Source organism: Bombus vosnesenskii, unplaced genomic scaffold, assembly GCF_011952255.1.
Source record: "Bombus vosnesenskii isolate JDL3184/JDL3185 unplaced genomic scaffold, Bvos_JDL3184-5_v1.1 scf7180000013358, whole genome shotgun sequence".
Lineage (NCBI taxonomy): Eukaryota > Metazoa > Arthropoda > Insecta > Hymenoptera > Apidae > Bombus > Bombus vosnesenskii.
Window position 1 is genome coordinate 346,090 of NW_022882992.1, and position 26,204 is coordinate 372,293.

Consider the following 26,204-nt stretch of genomic DNA (forward strand, 5'->3'; position numbering starts at 1 on the left):
AAAAATTATTACAACACCCACAAGTCCAGCAGTTACATCCACTCTTCAATCCATCAATCCCGATGTATCTATAAAAGATAAACATTTAAATACAAACAGTAACGATTGTCACCCTCTGCAAAATCACATGGATATTAATAGAGGTACTAATTCCTACTCTGTGCGATCAGTATCGTCACCACAATTAACAATTAAACCCCTTACACGATCAAAAGTCTATAGAAAAACGTCTTTAAAATCAATGAATTTATCAAATTCTATGTTAGATCATAGTGTATTTAATCATCGTAAAAGTAATTTGACATCAGAAGGTCGTGTAATCAATATTTCTAATCGTTCCATCACCTCCACAGATGAAAAGGTACCTTTTTCGTGTGTTTCGGAATTGACTCAAGGAAATGACTCGAGTGATACAAAAAATAAATGGAATATGGGGGAGGTACATATTACTTGTAATCCACTCTCAACACCGTATCCGTATTCCACGCCACACCATAACATTATGAGCGAAACTGTAACAGAACCGCTAGATGATGAACCAAAAGGTCGAAGCTGCGGAAATTTTTTACCAATCTTATCGTTGATTCCACAAACAGTCATCAGCTTTCAATATTTAAGCCCGAAAATGAAATTTTCGTGGTGGAGAAATAAGATCTCGTGAAGGTACGCTTAAATGGACTATTTAGCGCAATTGTTGCTAATGGTTTCGTAGCGCAATTGTTGCTAGTGGTCCTGTAGCACAATAAAATGCTATTTGGTCAAGTTCTATGAAAACCTCTTACCTCGTAGTGAATTCCCAATCTTCATCAATTAGAGGTATCCTGTCATCGTTACACTTATATGTCAGTCAGCCTATACCTCTTTGTTACTATAAATAGGATCATACTGAAAGAACGCATGCAGGTAGATTTTAAAAGCATAGGTAGTTCCTTCACTCTATGGAAACGTTTTGCACAATGTACAACGACTTCGAATCCTTTAAAAATATTGTCTATATTGTACATTACGCTTCTATTGGATCCTCTAGTCCATGAAGTTTTTCCTACAGTTTATTAATTTATAGTAGAATAAAACTTCCTTGCTCCATGTGGAAGATTCTCTTATAACTTCCTCTACTTATATCTCAATATTAGTTATAGAAATTCATTTTAGAAAAAATCAATATGGATTATGCAACAGTATAGATCTAATTTCAAATGAGATACATCAGTAATATTACAGTTTCCTTAAATTTATTCCTATCATAAATGATTTTTCGTTGAGAAAGAAAAATATCTATTTAAGGGAAAAGTCCTTATAAGAATATTTTTTTTGTAAAAAAATATTTAAATCTTAAAAAAATCTTATAAAATCTTAAAAAAAAATATTTATGTAAGAAAATATTTCTTTTCTATAAATATAAATATTAAATAAACAGCTTCTTTCTTAACTTAATGGATTATTTCTAAAATAAAATATATTGATCCATACGAGCTTTTAAAAGTATTAGACTTTTAAATGTCGTATTTCATCAGAGTATAATTAAAATATTCCATGTGAATAACTACTATATGTGATATTATTAAAAATATGGAAAATAATACACCAGTTGGTGCTATACAATGTTAAAAATCTAGATTAATTCAATTTCCTTACTAAATTTAGTTTCATTTTATGAAGTGGAAGGAGCATTAAGGTAGTTAAAACACTATGATTAATTAAATCATTCCTATATGCGTGTGTGTATAATATGTGCGAGCGATATATGTATATATGATAAGTCATATTTCTTCTAAAATTTTTATTTCTCTATGAGAAATGTTTATATCTATAAAGAGACCATATTTCTAAAAAGATGATTAAGATTTAACTTTTATTAAACTCATTTTATTGGATATTCAGAATTTTATTAAAAGGATTCATATTTTGTTATTTTTTCTGCTACTTGTTTCTCATCTTAATGCTTTTTACGTAAAGTCAATCGTAAAAATTCATTTATAATTTTATATCTGGTTCATTTTACAATAATGTTAGTTATTTTTTGTTTGCCAGCTAATAAATAGGTTTTATAAATATTTATATTCTGTTAAATTTTATAACATTTCCACAAATTGTTTTAAAATTAAAATAGTAAATAATTTTATAATTGTCTTACGTACATAGTAAAGAGTAAACAAATTTTGGTTTTCAAAGAAGAGAGAGAAAGACAGAGTAAGAGAAGAGAGAGCGAAAGAGAGAGAGAGAGACAATAAGAATTATGTCTAAAAATTTTGTTTCGTATACATATAAGATGATTTAACTCTATAAATGTACTAGCATTAATAACTTATATCGTTTAGAAACAAACGTAATAATAATCTTTAATCATTAATGAAAATATAAAATTTGTACTGTGATTGCTTCTTCTTTTATGAATAATGTCTCATTTAAATTACATATAATTTGTAACAATTTATTTTATTTAATAACAGTGAGAAATCTGCACTTTTAACAATACTAACCATCTAATAATATAAGTAAATAAAACATAATGTGGTAGGTAATATACATTAGTCCTATTAAGTGCTTTCTAAAATGTATTATCTTTTGCTATAGATTATTGTTGCATGTATGATAAATTAATTTCTGTATTATATTCATAAAATAAAGATTATATTTAGTCAATTAACGCTGTATAGAATTTATTTCATTTAATATTATTACAATGAATACGTAATTTAATTAATTATTACAAATTTTAACTGAAAATTTAATAATACTAACAATATTATTGTTTCAAAAAATTAATCATAATTGTAGATATAGTATTTAATATCAATGTTCTATAATGACGCATTTATTTGTAAATTCATTAAATTATGCTGTCAACATTAGGATGTTCTTGTTTAGTAAAATGAATTCCACTGAACATTGCATTGAATCTTGATCGTAATCCATGTTGTATATTCTTATATGTTGCTTCTTGATGATCCTTTTGTACCTCTTGTACTTCCATATCAAATTTATTTTGAATTTTGCTTAATGCTAATAAAGAACAAATATGTGTATTTAAACTAACTGAAATAATAAAGTAAATCAATGAAAACATTATTAAGCGTTTTCTGTTACAACCTTGCTTTGGACTCCTTTACCTTTCTTCAAGTCCATATCATCCATTTCCGTATTACTGATTTTAGATAATTCTTGTCTGAAACTCTCTGTTATTTTTTTTCGAATATAATCAGCTTCTATTTCTTGTTTAGTTCGTGGCACTCTAAATCGGATACAACAACAAAGTCCAATCAATACACTAAGTAAAATAGAAAGTATTATGCCAGCAAGTTGCCAAACTCGAAATCCTGAAAATGCTTCATCTTCCAACCATTTTTCAACTCTGCCTTCAACACAGTCTCCAGGTCGTACTGCTATTTCATGAGGTGAACATGGTGGAAAGGATGAAGATAAAATTGATGCAATAGTTGGTTCATCCAATTCCTTCATAGTTAATTACTAAAAAGATTCAGTCACTTAAATAAATTTTAAGTAAGACATATTTAAATGGAGAATAAATATCATTGTTAAGTCATTATTGTGAATATTTCATTTCATTTCTTTATAGTATTAATCACATAATTATATATCATGTATAATTATAAATGTAAACTTTAATTAAATGAATTTTTACATTAAAAAAGTAATGCAAAATAATATAAAGTTTGTTTCTAAACGCTATCAACAAAGTATTTTATATTAATATCACATTATAGTATATATTCATACATTTTAACTATTATAAAAATGGTTATAATAATCTATGGTACTTACATATTTTAAAAAATGTAATATAATCTGTATTAACATAAAAAATTTTTAATTCGTTTTCACTTAATCATAGGAATAATTAATACAATGAAAAGTTTTAAACAGAAGGGTAGAACAGTATGGAATACTGTGTGAAAGAATGCGTATAACTGAAATTTTAAGAGGCACATACTGTAGCTTTTATGTCAGTGTTAAATAAAGAGGTGTGGTTATTAATGAACACCCGTATTTGGCACTCCCTAGTTTTCACCTTAATCATGTCTTCCAACCCTTACATCCATTTGCTAATTACAAATCAATAGTACTAATTTTCATAGTCACTAGATCAATATTTCCGATTAATACAAACAAAGGTTTGGTAATTACATCACTTATAGAATTAATACTTTTATTATCTTACAATTATACGTTAATAAGAGACAATAAAATATAGCTAACAAAAATAATTTATCAAAAAAGACAGTGCTATGTTATTAAACATACAAATGATACATTGATATATTTCTTTATAAAATCCACGCGTTCCTTGTTATTTTAAACATTTTCGTTGTACGTGGAATTTATAGAAAATGACAATTTTCCTGAAATTAATAAACATAAAATATGTTTTAAAAAAGTAGAACATGCGATTATGCATCTTTGATCATAAAGCTTAATAGCATTAAGATCATATTTTACATGTAAAAGTAGTAAAACACAGGATATTTTTTAACTTTATTCATAAACAGACTATGTATTCCCTGATTTTTTCGAAGACTTTATGCACTCTTGTAATATTACTTTAAGAATTTCAATATAAAATGGCTTTTTAATCATGCGTTTCGTTGCTGTACACACATTTTAAGTATGTTTACAGCAATATAGATTTTTCTAAAAATCATTGTACTGTTCAGAGACAATGAGTGGTAAGACTCAAAGACTGACAGCTTTTAACTCATTAATCTGATGAATTAGAATCTTTCATTACAAACAATATTTCTTGCCAGAAGATCAAAACATTTCTAGCAAATCTATGAGATAAATGAGAGCTTTGTCATTTATCCTTTATTAAAACAATATAAGGAATATAATCTTATGTTTACACTCATTCCTTCCTGATAAACGTTCTACCTCTGTAAAACATAAAACATTTTTATATTTATTATCCTAATATAATGTATTAAGCAGCATATATTTTTTAAAGAACTTACGTAATGGTTTTCTTCTCAGTGTTTTTCGATTGAGATCTTGCTCTATTTAATATCTTTAGGAAGTCTGTTGTTTTGGTGCGCATCCTTGAGTGAATATAAACTTTACTATATTTAATATGATAATGTAAGTAATTTCTAAACATGTGTATTAAATCAATAGTATTATCACGAGCTTCTCTGTTTGTATGCCTTGGAAATAATACTGCAAAAAGAAACATATAACAAATGAGATAGATAAATATGTAACTTTTAATATTCTTTGCATGTTTTTTATGTTCTTTTAAAATTTAGGCATAATTAGATTTATATCTACCGAATGTGATGTATCCAATGCAGTCTCCAACAGCTGCCTCAGAATCTTGTAATTCTAATGGTGGTTCACGGTGATTAAATAGAACCTGTGGAGCTGTGTGACTTGCACGTCTTCCTTCTTTCAATTCTTGTAAAAATAACTTTCCAATAACCATATCATCTTCATCTTTAAATATTGTGCTAAATACCACTGTTACTCTATCACTTTTCGCTTCAACATACCTTTATGTAAAATATGTATAAATTAAATATAGCTTACTTTCATTATCATTGCAAAGTGAAAGTATATTCTTACATTGTTTCTTCGTCTCTATATTGAATTACTGCCCTTTTTTGCAACTGGGTACCTGGTGAATCATAATACTCTTCTTGAAAATCAAAATACTTCTCAAAAACACTGGCAAAACAGTGTCTCTTTAAGAGTGCAACTTTTTTAACTAATGATTCCCAATCTTCGGGCAAATTTTCCAAGTCTATTAATACAGAAACATTGTAACCTAGTAATGGAAATACCAATATTTTATTTAATAATTTTTGAATAACAATTTTAAGTACTTCAAATATAATTTAATTTGTTTACCATTTTCTGGAGCTATAAGGTAAGATCCGTATTCACGTATAAGTAATTCATCAGCCCCATGTTCTTGTAATTGTTTATAAAATTTAAGTAAAATACTTATCTGCAACAAAATGAAGAATGTTAACAAAAAAAATCAAACACATAAAAATATCGAAATATAAAGTAAAAAATAAAATAAAGCACATTATGTAAATCTAAATTTGATTATGATAATACTGAAAATGATATAAATAAATAATAATAATAAATAAATACTATAGTTATAATTAAATATAAAAAGTAATACATCAATTTGATAATATTGTTACTATAAAGAGATGATTATATGAAAACTTATCATGCAATGAAAAGTACAGATATGATAAAGCTTTTTTTAAAACTTACTCTAATTTTTGACTTGTCACCACTTAAGTTAGAAATATGAAATAAAACTCCATCAAAATCTGCTATAACAACATCTGTGGATTCTGGTTTATGACTACAAAGAAAATATATCTTAATTGTATTAAATACAAAATTACAAATTGATAACAGGAAAAATTAATTACTTAATAACGTTATAAAATTATTTTATATATATTTTGGCTATATGTTATTTTTATGCATTATTTACATAGTTTCGTATGCAATTTTTAATATTAAAATAATCAGATATATATATGTAAAAATGTTTAAGCAGAAAATCAAATGTTATGAACATCGCATTTTATATAAACACTTGTTTGACATAATGCAGAAATCTTGGATTTAAAACTGTTTGTTTTAATTTAGAAGGAAATTTGTAATGCATATATTAAATATTCTACTACAATAAACGTCACTAATATTTGAAACGGACACCGCCCTAACTTATAATCCCTAACTTTATCTTAAAAATGTGCAAAATATCTTGACCTTAAAAAAGGAAGCACTTTACTTACCCCGACAGAGTATTTTTTATTTTGTTACTTAACGTTTCTTCTAGTATCCTATTGTGTATCTCTAACAAAATCATTATTATATCTTATATTAATTAGTTTTAATATTATAACACAGTAATTACTAATTATCTACTGAGGAATTTAACCATATACACGATTCTGACTAATTTCTAATCTTTTCTCTTGAACCAAGTGATCGCAGGTTTAACATAGCCAGGTCACCCAACCATACGTTATATTGTACCACTACTAATAGCAATTGATTTATTGGACAACATGCATTGTATGTTATTTTCTTGTTAAATATGTTAAAATTTCCATATTTCAGTCACTTTTATTGTGTATAAACATGTATAACTACAAACAAACATTTTTATCAATTAAATTTAAAAAATGTAACAATTAATTATTGTATTCAACTAGTTACAACTAAGTTACTAGCTTCACGAACAGAAATATATTGAAGTATTTGTGTTTATGCAAAACGAAATAAATTTAATGTAAAATAAGTTTAAAATATATATTACAAAATTCTATTACATAAGTAATAATTTTTTATATCATGATGTCATATAATTACATAAAGGTTTCATGATATGCATTCAATAATAATCTTATCGGAAAGCTCTTTGTAGCTTTGTTTTTTAAAAATTTAATATTTTTTTAATAATTGCCTAAAAATTTTTTAAATACAAATTATTTAGTTGAAAAATCTTGTAACAGTTTACATAGCCTGTTTGCAACCGTAACATACAAAGGAATATAAAGGCATAATGGCCCAACAAAGCATATACATCCGTGTATTGAGTAATTTCTTGAAAAACAAGAATTAGTAAGAAAACAAAAGAAAAGAATACTTTAGAAAATTATACAATACAATTAGTTACATTTTGATTACAATTAAATTATAACAGTTAGAGATATATTATATCACAGCCTACTTTAAATACGATCTATGGCGAAACAAAATCTGGCAACAGTGTCGAGAATTTCACTTCAATGTAAACATAACCTAACTAGTATGATTTTCCATGATTTTGTTCATAATAAAATGTTTGTGACAGTATATTTTATCATAGTAAATGAGATTAAATAATGCTGCAGTGAAACAATTATAGTGCAAGATAGTATATGTACACTCCTAAATATAAAAATAGCACGCATGTATTATCTTCAGTTCTTACGTCATAATTATGATAATGTGAAAATTGCAAATGGTACGTAAATACAGTATTGTACCAACTTATACTAACATGAAAGCATAACCTTTATTAACATAATTTCAGTGAATTTTCTCAGATGTAATATGAATATACAAAATAAATAGAGATAAAATGATAACAAACTTGTATTGTGTTTACATTTCCATCAGTATTCCTTGAGATTTTAGTTAATTAACGCTATTATACTATTAGATTGCAGATTTTTGTGCGAATTCATATTTTCAACATATAATTTAAAAAAACCTAGATAGAAAATTATTTTACTTACTAAGTATTATAGAAAGCATTATATTTTGGACATTTTATATACTCTTTCATATTGTGTGTATTATGTGCAATTTTACACTTTTAAATTTCCTATAAATGCATAAAAATCTGCAATCTAATACATAATATTAATTTCTCTTTAAAGATGTCAATAACGATTTGTATGTAATCTCTAATACATATTTTGCTATAAATTAAATTTGTAAAAACAATGTTGCCATATTGTTCATTGTGCTTTATATCCAAAAAAGACTGTATATAATCATATTTATTATTATTAAAATATATATTGTGATTGCTAACAATATTTGATTTCACTTTGTAATATTTTATTTTTACTCCATAAAGTAAAAGTTTCAATCAGGATTTTTATTTTTGGTTAAATTGGTTTGGTTTATTATTTTTCTTCATGTTACTCTCTGATTCTGTACACTATATTCAAACATATTTATTACATTATACGAATTGCATTCATTTTGATTCTCTTAATTCTTTTTCTTATAATGTTCTTTTCTCCACACTCACTCATGTTCTATTCTACATGCTTGTATTAACATAAATTCATTAGATTCAAATCTACTTATAAAATTATAAAATTACAGAAAGTTAATTCAAATACATTTCTTTTTCTACCTTTTCGATTAGTCAATAATTTATAAATATAAGTGCAGGTATTTTCTAGTCTATATAACAGTCTTCATCACTGTTATCACTTTTATGATCACTTTCTTCCAAGTCTTTTTTCTTTGTTTTTCAGCCTTTCAATTTTATTTCTTCTTCAGACCTATCATCCTTCAGGTGCTCTTCTATTCTGATTTTAAATCTATTCCATTTTCTATTGCTCTATTTAGCTCTATCTAAAAGGCAGCGGATATATGTATAAATATATAATGTGCAAAGCTATTCTCCCATGCAAAAATAGAGAATAGCGTATCAGTTTGAGAAGGAAGTTTCAAAAAAGCATATTGGTTTGTTTCAGTCAGAAGAATTTGAATACATACAGTAGTATAATCATGAAAAGTATCACATGTGTACAAGAATATTTTATATTTTTTTATTAGTTTTTAAATAACTTTTAGATATATTCTTGTTTGGTATCGAAAATCAACTTATTCGCATAATCCATTTTGTTGTAGAAAAACATGAAAATTCCCAACTGTTTTTTACACTTTTAAATTCTCATGTAAATGTGCTACAGAAATATTTGTGACGTTTATGTCATTATCCGAATCAGAACAAGTTAAAAAAGATTACATGGTCGCTGTTAGTCATCAAGATCAGATTCATCTCATTTTGTGTAACGTTTTTACCTTTGGCTTTTATAGCCTGTCTGTCTTTCTTTTTTATTAGAAGTTTCATTATTATAACATATAATATTTAAGTTCGTAAATAAACTTATATAGAATTATTTTTATGAAACATATAAACAAATATTATGAATTATGTATATATAATACACAGTTTATTTATGTGTCATACATCCATACGTGTATTTGTTTGTTTATTCATTAATTAAAAATTGTAAATGAATTGTAATTATATTTTTAAAAAATATACAGCATTATATTTAATTTTAGTATCTTAATATACCAAAATTTTGCATTTTAAGTACAAACAATTGCAATATATGCTTATTTTTTATTATTCATTTTATTACCAAACATTTTTCAAGACAGAATAGGATATTAATAATTATTGCTATTAGTTCAATTTTATAATTTACAATGGCGTGCAAAAATTTCAGATCAGAATAAATTTTTAATGTTGCATTTGAGAGATGGTATCTAAAAGAATTTTGAACAATATTGATTATAAGAGAATGATAAATAAACCGTGAATTTTTATGCAAATATATATTTTTATGGCCATAATTAAAAAAATAAAACCTATATAGATTATATATACAATATATACAATACAATATACAATATATTTTATTCTATAAATTTTATAATGATTAGTTTATTTCAAATATTTTTTATATTTCTGTATATATGTATATTCTAAATGCTTTGTGTTTTTAAATTTACCATAAATGCATAAAAATCCGCAATGTAATGATAAGTAATAGAAAATAGCATAATACACAAATTAATACATATTCTATATATAATGCACATTCTTAGATAGTTGTATAATATTACTCAAACATTCAAAATTTAAAATATGTATCACTTTTGAAATATAAACAGGAGAATTTATGAGGTCAGAAATTTGCACGTCAATGTATATTTAATTTAAATAATTAAGTCTATAATTTTTGTAATCTTAAAGATTCTGATTTTTAAATTTGTAATTAATTACGTGATCAATATATGAAAATAAATATACACATATATATATACATATGTTAATACTATTGAATCTTTAAATAAAGGCACTAACAATTAATTATATAATTCGTTTTCAATTTTCGTTTTCAGCTCTTCTTATGGTAAAGAGATTTGAATAATATGAATAATAGAACTACATTGACAATATAAGTTACGTACACAATAAGATTCTACAATAATGCATTACATTTTCATTCGGATATTTATTTATAAATGAGGTGACATGACATGCGCCATGGAAAATAGGACATAGCAATGGCTTAAAGAAGAAGAAAAGAGCATTGTGCGCGCACCACTATTATATACTTCCGTTATTTCGATGCTCAATACATTTTGTTATATTTTTCGTATGTTCAAAAATTGTTTTTTATCGTTTGAATGTAACATTTCTTGTTCTTTGAAGTACGTGCAAATTATATACATACAAATGTCGTGTTTGAGATTGCAATTCAAATGTCACCGAAGCAACAGAGAACCCGTACTCGATTCAAGGTAATTCGATTTACGCCATAAATACATATACAAGGTTACTTTTTTCAAAATTAAATGTCAATTTATAATCTAATATAAATGTGGCAGTTGTAGTAAGCTTTATCGCATGTAGTGTATTTGTTATATTTATTTATTTAATATGTATTTAATTTAGAACAATAAAAAAAATGATGTGTGATATTTCTTCTTACAAAGATTATATAAAACAATATATAAAATTCATATTTTTTCATAGAAATGTTCAACATTAATAAAGTAAAATATTGAACAAATATTTTTATTATAATATATAATTGTATGTCATATGTGTTTTAAGGTGATAACTCCATTTCGATCACTGGTTCTCTGTGGGAAAAGTAAACAAGAAATGGAAGATTGGTTGAATGCATTAAGAACAGTAACAAAAAATCATACTCAGACAGATTCTGGAATTGCAGAAATGCTTAGTGGTAATCATCAGTGGTATGCAACAAGTCATGCAAGACCAACTTACTGTAATATTTGCAGAGATGCTCTTTACGGTAATTATGAATATTTTATTATAAATAATTTTCTTTATTATTATAATTAATGTATTTAATAAAATAGTTGTTCAATTTTTACAAAAGAAAAGTATATTTTAACAAGAATATACATGTTTGAATTATATATAAAATTTTTAGTATCATTATATCGTTTTTATTTTATTATTGTTATTACATCTTTTTTGTTGTTAATATATGTTTTTTGATATTTGATTTAATATGTTACACTAATTTTACAAATAAAGTTTATAACTGTTGAGGTAATTATATTTCTATGATGTTTAACAAACATCAATATAAAATTGTCAAGAGATAAAAGATATTTATAAAACAATAAAATTGTCCTTAAATGTATCAATTTTTGTAATTCTAATGGTATTTTATTAAGTATTAGTTAATGTATAAATTTGATATTATATATTATATTATGTTATTTGATATATTGTATTATATTATGTTATTATCTACTATACATAGTTAATACATATTGACTTATATGTTATAGGTGTTACTTCCCATGGTTTAAGTTGTGAAATATGTAAATATAAAGTACACAAACGATGTAGCATAAAAGCAATAAATAATTGCAAATGGACCACATTGGCATCTATTGGCAAGGACATTATTGAGGACCAAGATGGGGTATGTGCAAACAGTTGATTAAAATTTTTCTCTTAAAGATACTGGCATTTGAAAAATGTTTAGGTTTATATTATACATTCATTTTTTATTTCTGTTAAATATAGAAAAGTTAATATATAATTTCTTTTATTGAAATATATTTTTTATTATGTATTAAAGAAAACAGTAATTCAAATAAAAGGAAGATTAAAATAAAAACAAAATAAAAATGATTTTTATTTTTTATGACATTATTTCTTTGAATTAATTGGAGAAAGAATTATAATTATTACAACTTATTTTATGAACTATTTTTATATAGAACATTACTATGCCACATCAATGGATGGAAGGCAATTTACCAGTATCCTCAAAATGTTCTGTATGTGATAAAACTTGTGGCTCTGTTCTCAGGTATAACATTAATTTATGAAAAATATGCATTAATTCGTATTTAAAATTCGTACTTATTTCCTTATTTTAACTATTTAGGCTTCAAGATTGGAGATGTTTATGGTGCAGAGCTACAGTACATACAGCTTGTAGACCAGCCATAAGTGTTAAATGTCCATTAGGATCAGTTAAATTGAGTGTAGTTCCTCCTACAGCACTGCATAGTATAGGTGACATTATTTATAAAATTTTCTTAATATATTTCATATTTATTGTTATTATTTTATATAGTTTAGTTGCGATATATAATTATTTAATGAATATTAAGCTTTTATATTATTATTTTGTATCACAGAAGACAAATTTCTATTAGATTGGTTTTGTAATATAACGAATTTTATATAATGCATAATAATTATTTAATAGGTAGCGATGAAGCTTGGGAAGCTACAAGACCTACTGGATGCAGCCCACTTTTAGTATTTGTAAATAGTAAATCAGGTGACAATCAAGGTATTAAATTTCTTAGAAGATTTAAACAATTATTAAATCCAGCACAAGTATTTGATCTTATAAAAGGAGGACCAGGACCAGGGTAAAATGTTTTATATAATTTTGTATAATTTTAGATTAAGCCAATACAGCTTATTAATATTTCTTTACAAATAGGTTAAGATTATTCCGTCACTTCGATCCTTTTCGTATATTGGTATGCAGTGGAGATGGATCTGTTGGTTGGGTTCTTTCTGAAATTGATCGCCTAGGAATGCATGTAAGTAGAAAGTTCAAATAATTTTGTGATTTTGTAAATATTTGCTAATTGCATGATCTTAAAGTATTATTATGTAATGTATATATAAAGTCACTTTGAATATGTTTATGCCATGCAGAAGCTGTAATGCTCTGTAGAGTATTAATATGCACGAATATAAAATATGATTATAAATATTATAGTATATTTAAAAATTACAATTTTGAGATGGAAATAATAAAAAGAGTTTACTTTTTTATCATTCGCATGTTTGCACTTTATTATTATTGTTTTGAATGTCATATTATCTTGCTATATAATATACTACATATCCATATAGGATATCCCACTATTTATCTCAATTATGGTTTCTTCCTTTAAGTAATAAGCAGAAGCATTATTTAGAAAAATTATATGGTTGTAACAAATATATAATATGGTGATAACAGTTTTCACATATATAAATAGGAGAAATTTAGAAATTAATTTTGCTTTTTTAATTGAAATATCCAACTTTTTATCATCCAATTTACTGGAATGGCAAATTTTAAGTACTCCATTAACTTTACTTACTAGAAGTATTAAGTTATCCTAAAATACACCATTACTGAGGATTCCGTATTGAATTTTTCCTATTTTTTTTATAAATGAGGGATATATTTACTTGCTTTGTGTAATGAAAATTGTATATCGACAATTTTATAATCACTGCATGAGAAAACTTAATATTGAAAGACATTGAATATTGAACAAGGCACGATATTTAATATGTACTATTATATTTGAAGTATTAAGTATAATATCAAACATGTTTTATAATGAAAACTAATAAATTTAAATAATGATATGTAGTGTATCTAGAATAAAATAACTTTGTTGAAGATTTACTATTGCATTGAGGTTAAACATTAAAAATTGACATATTACTATTCAAACTATCGTCATCATATTATGTCATCTACAATCACACAGTTCTTTTGATAAATAGTATTTGCCTTTGTTATTTAAAATTACAAAATCATTTGTAATAGGTGAAGTTAATACAATATTCACAAATTCAATTTGCTTAATCTTTCTGTGATTATATAATATTTTAATTTACTATTAGCTAAAAGTACTAGATAAAAACTTTGTTTCATATCACATTAATTTCGTAAATTTTCATTTCAAAATATATTTGTTTAAATACAAAGTTTGTATATATAACAAAGAATAAATTTGAAAATTAGTAGAAAAAATATATTTAATTTTTAGAAATCGAATTCATTTTTGAACATTGATAATGTTTTGATAATATTTAAGTAAAACTTTAAATAAATAAATCTAGAAGAAGCGTTCCAACAAGTTATTTATAATTTTCTAAATAATCAATAATTTTTATTAGTAATAATTTACTTTAAACTCATTTGAAAATTATTAAACTAAATAAAATAAGAGAATTAATTATTTGTATTTAATAAAATCATTAGTTTTGATAAGTAAGTTTGTTTTGGGTTGGTGCATTGATAATTATTATAACTAATATGATAAAATCTTTAAAATTGTGAGATCCACAACATTGTTATTAAACTTTCGACTGTTATTGTTTTCGATCCTAAATAATTTTTAACTTTCTCTTTTAATGTCAATTAACGATTTTTTAACAATTTTGAAGAATAATTCATATTTCCTCAAATGTAAATTTGTTATCATTTTTTGTATTTAGATTTAAATGCAACTATAAAATTTATTACTTATATTTATGTAAATCAGAATTGCATACTTATAAGGTAATATGGAAAATGTATAAGATTGAACAATTAAAATTAGGACTTTAAAAAAATTGAAAGGATAAATATTTAAAATTATTTTTTAAATCTCAACTTAGTAATATAAATTTGTAAATATTACAGAAAGACTAAGTATATAATAATGAAAAGCTTTAATATTTCAAACAGCATGGCGTGTCTCTTTTATAATTTTATTTCAGATGATACTGGTGTTTGTGCATTAGGATTCTTTATATACGTGAAGCTTCATTAACTTTATTTGTAGATGGTAAGTGTAAGTTAAGCACGCATTTTTTGATAATTCTTGAATGTCTTGTTAAATATTTTTGTTATTTATATACTATAAATATTTAAGTATTAGAGTATTATTTACACGTTTTTAATTCACAATTTCATATAGTAATTCTTTTAAATCTTTTAATACATTTAGTGGTCAGCATATTCATATTAAATCAGTAATTACTGATATTAAAACATACTCTATTATAAAAGCCATAACTTTATATAATATATAATTTACTATTAATTATTAAACAATATTACATAAAAGTTTAAGAAGGGTATTATGATATAAATTATTAACTACAGAAATAGTATAGGCAAGTAATGTTACATTGTTTAATGAATTATACATTTTTATTATGATTGTTACCAATTATTAATTTTATTATAATTTTAAAACGTAGTTATTGGACACAATAATTGTAAACACAGTAAATTCAGCTACAATATCAAAACTTTAAAAGTAAAATGAGTTATTATAGTTATTATATTATTAGGCAATGTAAGGTTTTTTGGAAATTGTAAAATTATTTACAGATAAATACCTTAAGCACACAGAATAGTAAACAAATAGATAGATATAAAATGGATATTTAGAAAAAGAACAAAAGTTGAAATGAAACTGAAAATTTAACATTTGTATTAGACACTTTTCACTTTAAAACGAATGTTTCTGGAAAAATTTCCAAAAGTTTGTTTCTTATGTTTCACTTATCTTGTTACATAACTCAGTGTAATTAAGAGACTGGAGCAGTATTGGAACCAATGGAATTTGGATTAAAATACAAAACAAATCTTCCTATGATTATAACAATGGAATTAGTTCCTCTGGATTTGGATTTGTAGTGGAATGCTGCACCAGATGATCCAAAAGGTGTGTGATTGATCTGTATAATGTTCCATATATTAGTAGATTGCAGCCATAGTGATAATATGAGATATAATTGCAGATGATAGCATTGAGAATCAGTTTTACGAACTTTAATAGTACAAAAGAATGTAGGAGTTTTACAATTTCTTACCACAGTAACTATCTTATGGTATGCTTATAGGTTGTAATGTTACTTATATTGTTATAAAAAGTTTTATAAAATATTTGAAGATAAAAATTGAATTAGTATACATATTTACTTCATTTTTTCTTCCTAATAATTCTTTGAATTATTAACTATTGTATTCTTTTACACATAATATAATGCAATTACAAGATTTTGCACATTTGCTTTAGAATAAATGCTGATTATGGTTTTACTGTTATGTAGATGCATATACATGAGTTAAGTTAGTAGTTTCAGATGTTGAGCAGCTAGATGCTTACTATTAGTTAAAATTTATTAGTTAAAAATCCAATTTATTTTTCTTATTAAATAATTTTTATCCAAAAATAATCCAAAATCTGATATAATTGATTAAAAAACATAATTCTAAGGTTTAATAATAATTACTCTTTTATATTACAAGTTCAAAATATTTCGTAGTTCAGTGTGTGTTCATAGTTTGAATTTTAATTACCAATTTGTATTTGTATATTTAAAGAATAAAATTCATATCTCTTAAATAAGACATTTTAAAATTCATTGATTATTATAAACAATATTGATAAAATTGATTTTCAATTCTAGATAGTGTTTCTTTATCAATTTTTAGGTGCAAAATTGTAATCATAAAATATTTAGTTTGATTATGATAATCAATTTATTATATTAATATTATTTATTATATAAAATCAAAGTAAATTTTATTTATGCTCATAATACTATTTGCACTGACATATCTAATAAGAATATATTTTTAGGACTTGTATAAAAGCGTTTTTCAAATAAAAATGTAACAAATATTAATAACGGATATAAATTATTTTACTGTGTGATACATACTTCATGTAAAAATTTATGTAATTTATTTCTTCTATGGACAGTTACTTTAAGTAAATATAAGTAACTATATTTTAAATATGTAGTAGAGATTAATGAAAAAAAGACTTACATAACAGTAGAAGGAAAATCGAATGATGTATGTACATGTAAATGTATATCTACCTAAATATTGTTATTATTCAAAATGCATCTTAAATTATATATTAAAAATTAATGGAAGCACCTTTATAATTGATAGTAATATCTTTATTATAATTTGTAGTCGCATTTGCAACAAAAGCTTTCTAGGAACATTAAGGTTGTTATTTTATATGTAATAAGAAATTTAGGAAATAGAATGTTACTTGCACAGTAGACTAATATTAAATATTTTATAATAAATTTGATATTGAAAATTTGTATTTTTATTGTAAGAAACAAACTTCTTTTCTCTGAATGTTTAACTATTGCTTTGCTTATTTGCGATGTATGTTGTGTAATAGATAAAAAATTATACATTTAATAGTGCAATTGATGTCTCAATATTTATGTAGTTATTTCATTATATCTATGTAAAAATAATTGATTGATTGGCAATATATGATTATATAGACTTCGAGATTTTAAAACATTTATATAAGTATCAATTACTTCCGAATGCACGTATTTTTAAGAACTCTAATAAGATTATTCTTTGCATAAAAATTTAAAATAGAAGCAGTGTCAAGTTGGAGTTCTACCATTGGGAACTGGAAATGACCTAGCACGTGTATTGGGTTGGGGATCTTCTTGTGATGATGATGCTCATTTACCCCAGTTATTGGAAAAGTATGAGAAAGCAGGCACAAAAATGCTTGATCGGTGGAGTATTATGACTTTTGAACGTAGCATATCTTTGCCATGTCCTAAAAGTGTTTTAACTCATTCTAATACTACATTAAAATCTAGCATTATTCATCAATATGAGGATAATGTTGTTACTCATATAACAAATATTTTAGAATCAGACGAAGAAAATGTAGTTTTATCTAATATTAGGTACGTATTTCATGCAAAAAATATAAAAATAAATATAAAATCTCTGGTAGCAACTAGAAACTGATTCATTAACTTATAAGTTCATAAATAAAATTATTTAATTAATATATTTTTATCATTATTAAGAAAAAAATATGTATATATAAATTACGTATATACATTATTTTAATACAATTTTTTTTTACAGAATTTTATGTGGCACAGTGAAAGATTTTGCAACATATATATTGGAAAATGTAAACTCAGAGGACCAACAAGTGGAAGAAAAATGTAAAATACTTCAGCAAAAACTTAATTCATTTTTAGAAATATTGTGCAAAGAGGAAGGATATCTAACTGAGCACTTAGATGATGCAGATAATATTACTTTAAATACTGAAATTTCTGTTTCACCTGATAATTGTGAAAAAGGTGTATTAGAAAAACCTGAGAAAGATATAACAAATTTGAAAAAAGTTGAGAAAAGGAGACAACTTATAGAAAAGGAAACTGTAATTTCAAGGTATGTTAAATATTTGTTTGTTTAAATATAAATAAAAAATGAGTAATATTTTTATTGAACTTCATTAACTTTTAGAGCAAACAGTTTGAAAAGAATTGTAAGAAAACTTGTGGAATATTCTCATTTGGTTATAGATAATCAGATTAATATAAATACAAAACATGCTACTAAAATAGGAAATACAAATAGTTCACTAGAAGATGGTACTGTATTAAATTCAATATCAAGTAAGTTTATATTAATAATTGGTTAAAATTTTTATTAAAAAGCTTTTAATGTATCTTATCTTCTTGTTTAATAAAAATATTTATAATGAAAAAATACGTTGTAGATAAAAGACAACAATTGGATATCCCTGGTTTAAGAGTAGATCACGTTGACAATTTATCTGTAGGACCATTAATAGAATCTGTAAGAAGTGCAGATAATTCAACATGTACTAGCCCAGTGCCTAACTTGGCATCTTTGAGTCCAATACCTGATCTTAGGAGAGATTCTCAACCAGAGGAATTATTGACATTACCTGCACCTGATGGTTTTGCTGATAGTAGACGAAATAGTGAAAATTTACCACAAGTGTAAATATCTTTATTTTTGTGTGATATATAAATTATTAACAAAAATTAAGATCAAACTTTCTTCATTATCTACTTGAATATAATATAAAAAGTTACACATATTTTGAATTCAAAAACAAATTATGTGATATTTTGTCATTTTTCTTACATGTTTACAAATTCTTTTGAAAGATTATATTTTACAAATTAAAATAAAGTTTCTAATTTAAATAAATGTTACCGAAAATACAGAAACTAATAAGTTTATTGGATTTTATTTTCAGTTCATTTAACTTTCAACTGCCTACAGCTCAGTCTGTCTCTCTGGATAATGAGCAAGAAGCAGAAACACCTGAATCTAATGACCAACAAATATCTGACTCTAATAACATAGATATTTCTTCAGAATTTCAAATTAGTGTTACAAGAACTACTTTTGACACAAGTTCACCTTCGGAAGATGGAACTACACAAGACATTTCTTCTGACATAGATTCAATTCAATCACCAGAAGAACATGAACAAAAACTTGAAAATAAAACTAAAATAGAAGTAACTAAAGGTAGTTAGTTTTAAGTTAGTAATTAAGTAGCAGTATTATTAATATCAATATAATAATTTCTAGTTCTTGGATAATTAGATCATTTTAAATTCTATTTTATATTTTTTATTTTAGTTATTTTGTAACATTTTATTTAATATTTATATTAGAAATGACGTTATTTTATTAAAATTATTATCATTTTTTAATTTGTAATATAGCACTTTTTTATATATAAAATATATTAATAATTTATATAACTTTATAAATGTGAATCAGTAAATCAATGAATGAATGAATTAATAAATCAGTAAATGTAAATTCTTTTAAATGATAAAATGTTATAATTAAAGTTATAATGAATACTTAAAAACAACTTTCGTACGAATATTTTCAGAAGATGTAAATTGTACTTCATTGGTATTTATTTCAGGGTATATAGGTAGTGATGCATTTGATTCTGAAATTAGGCACATTGATTCTCCCGATAATTCAGAAATGGTCACTAGTGAAATACAAAATTCTGAAAGTTTAATAGGACAAGATTTAACTAGTATAATAAATGGAGAAGAATATGATTCTGTAAGAGAATACCTAGAAAATGAATTAGAAAATACAGATTTTACAAATGAAATTGCTAGGCGATCATTTAAAAGATCAACAAAGAGTTCTACTGTTATAGAAATAGAGGTAATTATAACAAAATTAATACTTATTAAGTATATGTTTATAAAGGAATCTTCATTATTTATATTTTACTATACTTGAATTTATACTTAAATATTTAATGAATATTTCCGTTAGAACAAAATTAAGTACAAAGTGGGATCAATAGGACAGAATGTAAACGAAGCGAATAAATTTAAAGATTCTCAAGATGTTAAAGCATCCGATTTACTAAGCCCTGTATGTTGCTTTACTGTATCTTCGGAAACAACTCCAACAAACGAAAAACCTAATAACTTTCCACCTACAATAAGTGTTATAATTAATCCTCCCAGTCCATCAATGTCGATTGAAAGTCAGCACGATTCAGATGTAGAATATAAAATGAAGCCTTATTTAAGACGACAGATTGGTGAAAGTATGGAAAGATGTAAGTTAATGTTTTACATTTTAAATAATTTAAATAATTATGTACAAATTAGCATGTATTACTACTACATATGCGCATGCACGTTATTAAATTTGATAATAGTTATCCAAGTAATCAAAAATTGCTACATCATTGTAAATATTTTATTTTAGAAAAATTCACAATATTGTGTAACTTTTATCATAAGTTACTTATTCAAATTTAATATGTATAACTTTATTCTATAAAATAATTATTTTATAATTTTGTAATTCATTAGTAAGTGTAGAACTACCAGAATCGGGTTTCTCTCCTCAAGCAACTCGTCGGATTAGCAGCGGGAGTTTGTTAAAAGCGTCAGAAGTTGTTTCTTTAGCTGCTACAGCTGCAAAATTTGGTGGTTCTAACGCAAGTTTACGTCACGAAAGAGTGAAATCTGTTGAAAAAACAGAAGATGTTAAAAAGCTGCCAATTATTAACCCATTAGTTCGGTTACCCATGTGGCCAAGTAAGTAAATATTTTAATACTTATATAGAATAATGTTTGTATATAATAAAATAATTGTTATAATTTAACTATAATGTAAAATAAAATTGCAAAATTTGAATGCTGTCTATAGAAACGTAATATTTTAATATAAAATTAATAAGAAAAAATTAAGATATTTTAAGTAATCTCATTAGAATTATATGTATATTGAACATATAACATTTTTTATTATGCAGTCAAACGTATATTATTTGCTTATCGAGATTTATTATTTTATATCTTTATAGACGTCAGCGGTGGAACAGGACTTATTAGTCAAGCATTACTTGCAAATGCAGATGCACTATGTGCTGCTGTATCACCATTAATGGATCCTGATGAAACATTAATGTAAGTTATATGTTTCTTGCTATGCTAATTTTATGCAATATATACACATAATATTATGACTTCAGCAACTTCTTATCTAATACATAATATCAATTTTAATGATGAAATTTTCAAAATGTGTATATTGAAAGTTAACTTGAAACTAAGGATACAATAATGGAATCTATATTATACATTAATGAAATAAGTAATTTGCAGTCAAAATAAAAAGAATACATTAAACAGAATATGACGCATAAAATAGAATATCATTTTTCCAATTTTGCAGGGAAGGCTATTTTGAACGCTGTGTTATGAATAATTATTTTGGAATTGGCATAGATGCAAAAATTAGTCTTGATTTTCATCATAAAAGGGAAGAACATCCTGAAAAATGTCGTTCACGAGCAAAAAATTACATGTGGTATGGTGTATTAGGATCCAAACAATGGTTACAAAAAACATATAAGAATCTTGAACAAAGAGTACAATTAGAATGTGATGGTCAACGGATACCATTGCCTTCATTACAAGGAATTGTTGTATTAAACATTCCAAGGTAAAAATACAAAAGTAAAACATAAAAAATAAAATGTAAAATATTGTCATCAACATTCCATACTTACAAAACTATATTTGTTTAGCTTTATGGGTGGTACAAATTTTTGGGGAGGAACAAAAGAAGGAGATTTGTTTTTAGCACCTTCATTTGACGATCGTATATTGGAAGTTGTAGCTGTATTTGGTTCTGTTCAAATGGCTGCATCACGATTAATTAACTTGCAACATCATAGAATTGCACAGTGTCAAACAGTTCAAATTAATATTTTGGGTGATGAGGGTGTACCTATACAAGTTGATGGTGAAGCTTGGATTCAACCTCCTGGTATTATACGTATTATACATAAAAATCGTATGCAAATGCTTTACAGAAATAGGGTAAATAATTTAGAATTATATTACTTTAGTATTACAATAATATACGTGTAGTATAATCAATATCGAAATGTAGGCACTTGAAACATCCTTAAAAACATGGGAGGAAAAGCAACGCAATACACTCAATGCAATATCTCAGTCAGCATCTACTTTGAGCAATACACAATTGCAATCACAAACTAGGTCTCTACAATCACATAAGCCATCATATTTAAATGATGATGAAATGTATATTCTTTTGGGATTTATCGAAGTAGTTACAACTTTAGTTAAATGGGTCAAACTTCTCATTATATCACATCCAAGTTTGGAACCAGATTTGTATCAAGTTGCAGCACGAACAGCACAAGCTCTTGAACAAGTTCATCCAGATGGAAAAATTTTGCAAGGAGTTAGTATAGTTTATTATTTCATACCATAATTCTTACTTATAATTTTTCTTAAACATAAATAATGCAAATGTTTTTATATTTTTTCTGATAGTAATATTCTTTTAGTATTCTTTTATTATAATTAATTTACTAAATATATTCTTTAAAGAACTATTATTTGTTGGTTATTTATTTAATTTTAATATATAAGTTAATTATATTATTTCATTATCGATATTATTTACTATTACAAATTTTTTTAACTATACTCATTTCTAATAAGTTATATTCATTTCATTTCAACAGATTAATTTAAGACCAGTAGTAACAGAGTTGGTGTCAAGTGCAAGACAACTTTATGAAGACTCATGCGAATTACTCAGAGATAAAGCACAGAGTCTAGTAAGTACATATTTTGTATACATTTATCATGATTAATCATTAATATGATTAATCCTTCCACAACTGTAAGTAGTCATTATAATGGGTTGCACAAGATAATATTGTGTCTCTTCTGCTAAGCACTGGTTTAGATCAGCTATGGTCATTGTTAATATCACTAAAGTATTTTTAAAACTAGTTTAATTTATCATTCCTGATACAGAACAATCAAATTTAATTTTGTAATTCCTCTAAAAATATATACAGGAGCATGCAAAGACTTTGAGTTTGCTATATAGCTTATGACAATTAGTACATGAAGAACTAATAGTGGAAGGGTTAATTTTCTTATATCCCTTTTGATATTTCAGTAATAATTTTCTAATAACAAAATTTATATAATTCAGAAATTACGGGAAGACTTAGAAAATAAACTATCATTTTCTTTGGCCAGTATGGAACAGGAATTAAAGAAATTTACGTTTGATGAAGGAGGTACAGGATTAGTATATTTACAAAACTTACCATCAGATGAGCAGGTATAATTCTTCATTCATATTTTTTAATTTGTAATATCTTATCTTTCTTAAGTCTCATGCAGAGTGAACTATTTAATGTGGTCACTTCTATTGATTCTAATCAAAAAGTTATTGTCATAAATGATATATGGTTTCAGAAGATCTTCAAGATATTGCAATTAGATTTTTTCTTTTCTTTCTTTAAATAAATTGTCAAGATCACTTTCAATTTTTTGTACAACTTTACATCTATTATCTATGACAAAAAGTTTTAATTGGTCTACTAATAATAAAAATACTTAAATGATCACATGAATTGGTCCTGCTCTCTATATATAAATACAACTTATATGATTACCATATATGCAATCCAAAAATATATATTAGAAATGAACGTTTCACAAAAGTACCTTTGTATAGGGAGATAGAAAGAATCGTCATAGAGGTTTGTTCTGGTTAAAGTTTCGACGTTCAGGGGCTAATTCTGGAGCACATACTATTCGAGATCAAGTTACTACATGGGGTGTACAAGAAGTGTGTTCCTGGTTGGAGAATTTACAGTTGGGTGAATATACTGATAAATTTGTTTCTCACGATATACGAGGTAGGGAATTATTATCATTAGCCCGTAGAGATCTCAAGGAACTTGGTATTACTAAAGTAGGACATGTTAAACGAATCTTACAAGCTATCAATGATCTAAATAATTAAGTATATAATAATAATAATTTAAACATTTAAAAGTATAAAATATACAATCAATAAAATAATATGTTATGCCAGTTAATAACCATCTGGATGCTGTATAATGTAGGTTTTGAATTACATAGATTGTTTAAGAAGTAAGATAAGGATTGGATCCTTATAATTAAAAATTTTACGTAACAGTAATATGTATTACAAGTATAACACAAATATTCTAATAAAAAGGGCACTTAGTGTGACACAGCAGTGTTATAAGAAAATTATTTTCTGCACTGCTGTATATGAATGAATGCACTGCTGTAAATAATATTACTTGTGCCAAACTGTTGAACTGGTTTTATGTCAAAAGACAAATGTTTATATAGGAATTATAAGGAAAACATTTTATCTTTAAAAAAATACAAATATGTTATAGTCATGTCTAATAAGATATATTTTAATGCAATTCCTATTACAAAATATTATTAGACATGAGCATAGCATTAATAATGCATTTATTAAACAAAAGATTTAAACAGTATAAAAATTCATTAGACTATAATTTAAGTTATATTTGTTCCTTTGTATAATGTACAAAAAAAATTGAAAACTTTGATAATCACATATTGATGTAAATTATAAGTTTGAAGATATGTATCATATCATTGTTTGTTGTTTTTTATATTTGATACACGTTACAACTTAGGATTTCAGCTAAGTTTGCTTACAACAGTATTAATACATTTGAAAACTACATTCTAAATTTAGATATGGAATAAGTATTGTCAATTATATAAATAATTTACACATGTATATTCAATTTACAATTTATATTATTTTATTCTGAGTTTAGTTTCCTGTGCAAAAAAGTAGAATGTGTATGTATATATATACAACTATGTTTAAGGAGAAACTATATTTATTACAATATGTATTGAATGACCTTCTAAATTCATAATCTTTGAAATGAAATCGGTGACAGGAACTAATATAATTTAATATTTTCATATAGCACATAAAAAGCATTTCTTATCTTATTTGATGCTGTAATTAAACCATACATTTTAAGCAATATTTACAAAACTATTGAGAGATGTGAAATTTCTGTAATAAAATAGCTTGGCAAATACAATTTTCGTTATATATATATATATTATTTTACATACTAATTTAATGAACATGGTAAACTACATATATTAAATTGTAAGATAAAGCATATTACATATTAAATTTAATGAACATGGAAAACTAAATATATTAAATTGTAAGATGAAGCAAAGATAAAAGATATTATTATGAAAAATTATGCTAATAATTCAATTACAATACTTTAATAAAAATTACGATATCCGTTAAAAAATTATTTTTTACAGTTAATACACATATATATATACTGATATAAAAAAATAATTTTTCATATATTATATATAATGTATTTATTACAAT

General features: G+C 24.8%; 3 protein-coding genes across 11 annotated transcripts; 1 reads left to right on the forward strand and 2 right to left on the reverse strand.

Annotated features, from left to right (window-relative positions):
* Window positions 1-2,772: 2,772 nt before the first annotated feature.
* On the reverse strand, window positions 2,773-4,363 carry LOC117237155 (transmembrane inner ear expressed protein). 3 transcript variants are annotated; one of them, XM_033500847.1, is made up of 3 exons: window positions 3,784-4,363; window positions 3,111-3,468; window positions 2,773-3,036 (listed from the first exon to the last, which is right to left on the reverse strand). In XM_033500847.1, exons 2-3 carry the CDS (start codon window positions 3,457-3,459, stop codon window positions 2,831-2,833), a joined length of 555 nt encoding a protein of 184 aa, XP_033356738.1. In that variant the 5' UTR covers window positions 3,460-3,468; window positions 3,784-4,363; the 3' UTR covers window positions 2,773-2,830. The 3 variants fall into 3 exon arrangements, with proteins under 3 accessions (XP_033356738.1, XP_033356737.1, XP_033356739.1); XM_033500846.1 differs by lacking the exon at window positions 3,784-4,363 and having other exon boundaries at window positions 3,111-3,536; XM_033500848.1 differs by lacking the exon at window positions 3,784-4,363 and having other exon boundaries at window positions 2,773-3,003; window positions 3,111-3,531.
* Window positions 4,364-4,482: 119 nt separating this feature from the next.
* Window positions 4,483-7,089, reverse strand: LOC117237154 (probable actin-related protein 2/3 complex subunit 2). The gene is made up of 7 exons (XM_033500845.1): window positions 6,783-7,089; window positions 6,247-6,340; window positions 5,863-5,962; window positions 5,578-5,779; window positions 5,284-5,504; window positions 4,971-5,172; window positions 4,483-4,892 (listed from the first exon to the last, which is right to left on the reverse strand). The coding sequence occupies exons 1-7, from the start codon at window positions 6,854-6,856 to the stop codon at window positions 4,865-4,867; spliced, it is 921 nt and encodes a 306-aa protein (XP_033356736.1). The 5' UTR covers window positions 6,857-7,089; the 3' UTR covers window positions 4,483-4,864.
* A 540-nt stretch (window positions 7,090-7,629) lies between these two features.
* LOC117237152 (diacylglycerol kinase eta) lies at window positions 7,630-25,189 on the forward strand. 7 transcript variants are annotated; one of them, XM_033500840.1, is made up of 25 exons: window positions 7,631-7,999; window positions 10,696-11,097; window positions 11,414-11,618; window positions 12,127-12,263; window positions 12,565-12,656; window positions 12,735-12,865; window positions 13,062-13,230; window positions 13,305-13,407; window positions 15,421-15,423; window positions 18,009-18,154; window positions 18,242-18,331; window positions 18,519-18,833; window positions 18,909-19,060; window positions 19,165-19,411; window positions 19,675-19,952; window positions 20,365-20,621; window positions 20,736-21,027; window positions 21,287-21,514; window positions 21,784-21,886; window positions 22,155-22,424; window positions 22,510-22,804; window positions 22,878-23,195; window positions 23,482-23,577; window positions 23,964-24,095; window positions 24,495-25,189. In XM_033500840.1, the coding sequence occupies exons 2-25, from the start codon at window positions 11,059-11,061 to the stop codon at window positions 24,783-24,785; spliced, it is 4,389 nt and encodes a 1,462-aa protein (XP_033356731.1). In that variant the 5' UTR covers window positions 7,631-7,999; window positions 10,696-11,058; the 3' UTR covers window positions 24,786-25,189. The 7 variants fall into 7 exon arrangements, with proteins under 7 accessions (XP_033356730.1, XP_033356731.1, XP_033356727.1 ...); XM_033500839.1 differs by having other exon boundaries at window positions 7,630-7,999; window positions 18,009-18,331; window positions 24,537-25,189; XM_033500836.1 differs by having other exon boundaries at window positions 18,009-18,331.
* The last annotated feature ends 1,015 nt before the right edge of the window (window positions 25,190-26,204 follow it).

Coding starts and splice junctions, on each gene's coding strand:
- LOC117237155 (XM_033500847.1), bottom strand. CDS start 3,459: ATGAAGGAATTGGATGAACCAACTATTGCATCAATTTTATCTTCATCC. Junction 3,037..3,110: donor TGATATGGACTTGAAGAAAG/GTAAAGGAGTCC, acceptor TTATTATTTCAG/TTAGTTTAAATACACATATT.
- LOC117237154 (XM_033500845.1), bottom strand. CDS start 6,856: ATGATTTTGTTAGAGATACACAATAGGATACTAGAAGAAACGTTAAGT. Junction 5,963..6,246: donor GTGACAAGTCAAAAATTAGA/GTAAGTTTTAAA, acceptor ATTTTGTTGCAG/ATAAGTATTTTACTTAAATT. Junction 4,893..4,970: donor ACTGAGAAGAAAACCATTAC/GTAAGTTCTTTA, acceptor TATGTTTTACAG/AGGTAGAACGTTTATCAGGA.
- LOC117237152 (XM_033500836.1), top strand. CDS start 11,059: ATGTCACCGAAGCAACAGAGAACCCGTACTCGATTCAAG. Junction 11,098..11,413: donor GAACCCGTACTCGATTCAAG/GTAATTCGATTT, acceptor ATGTGTTTTAAG/GTGATAACTCCATTTCGATC. Junction 21,028..21,286: donor TGGTGAAAGTATGGAAAGAT/GTAAGTTAATGT, acceptor GTAATTCATTAG/TAAGTGTAGAACTACCAGAA.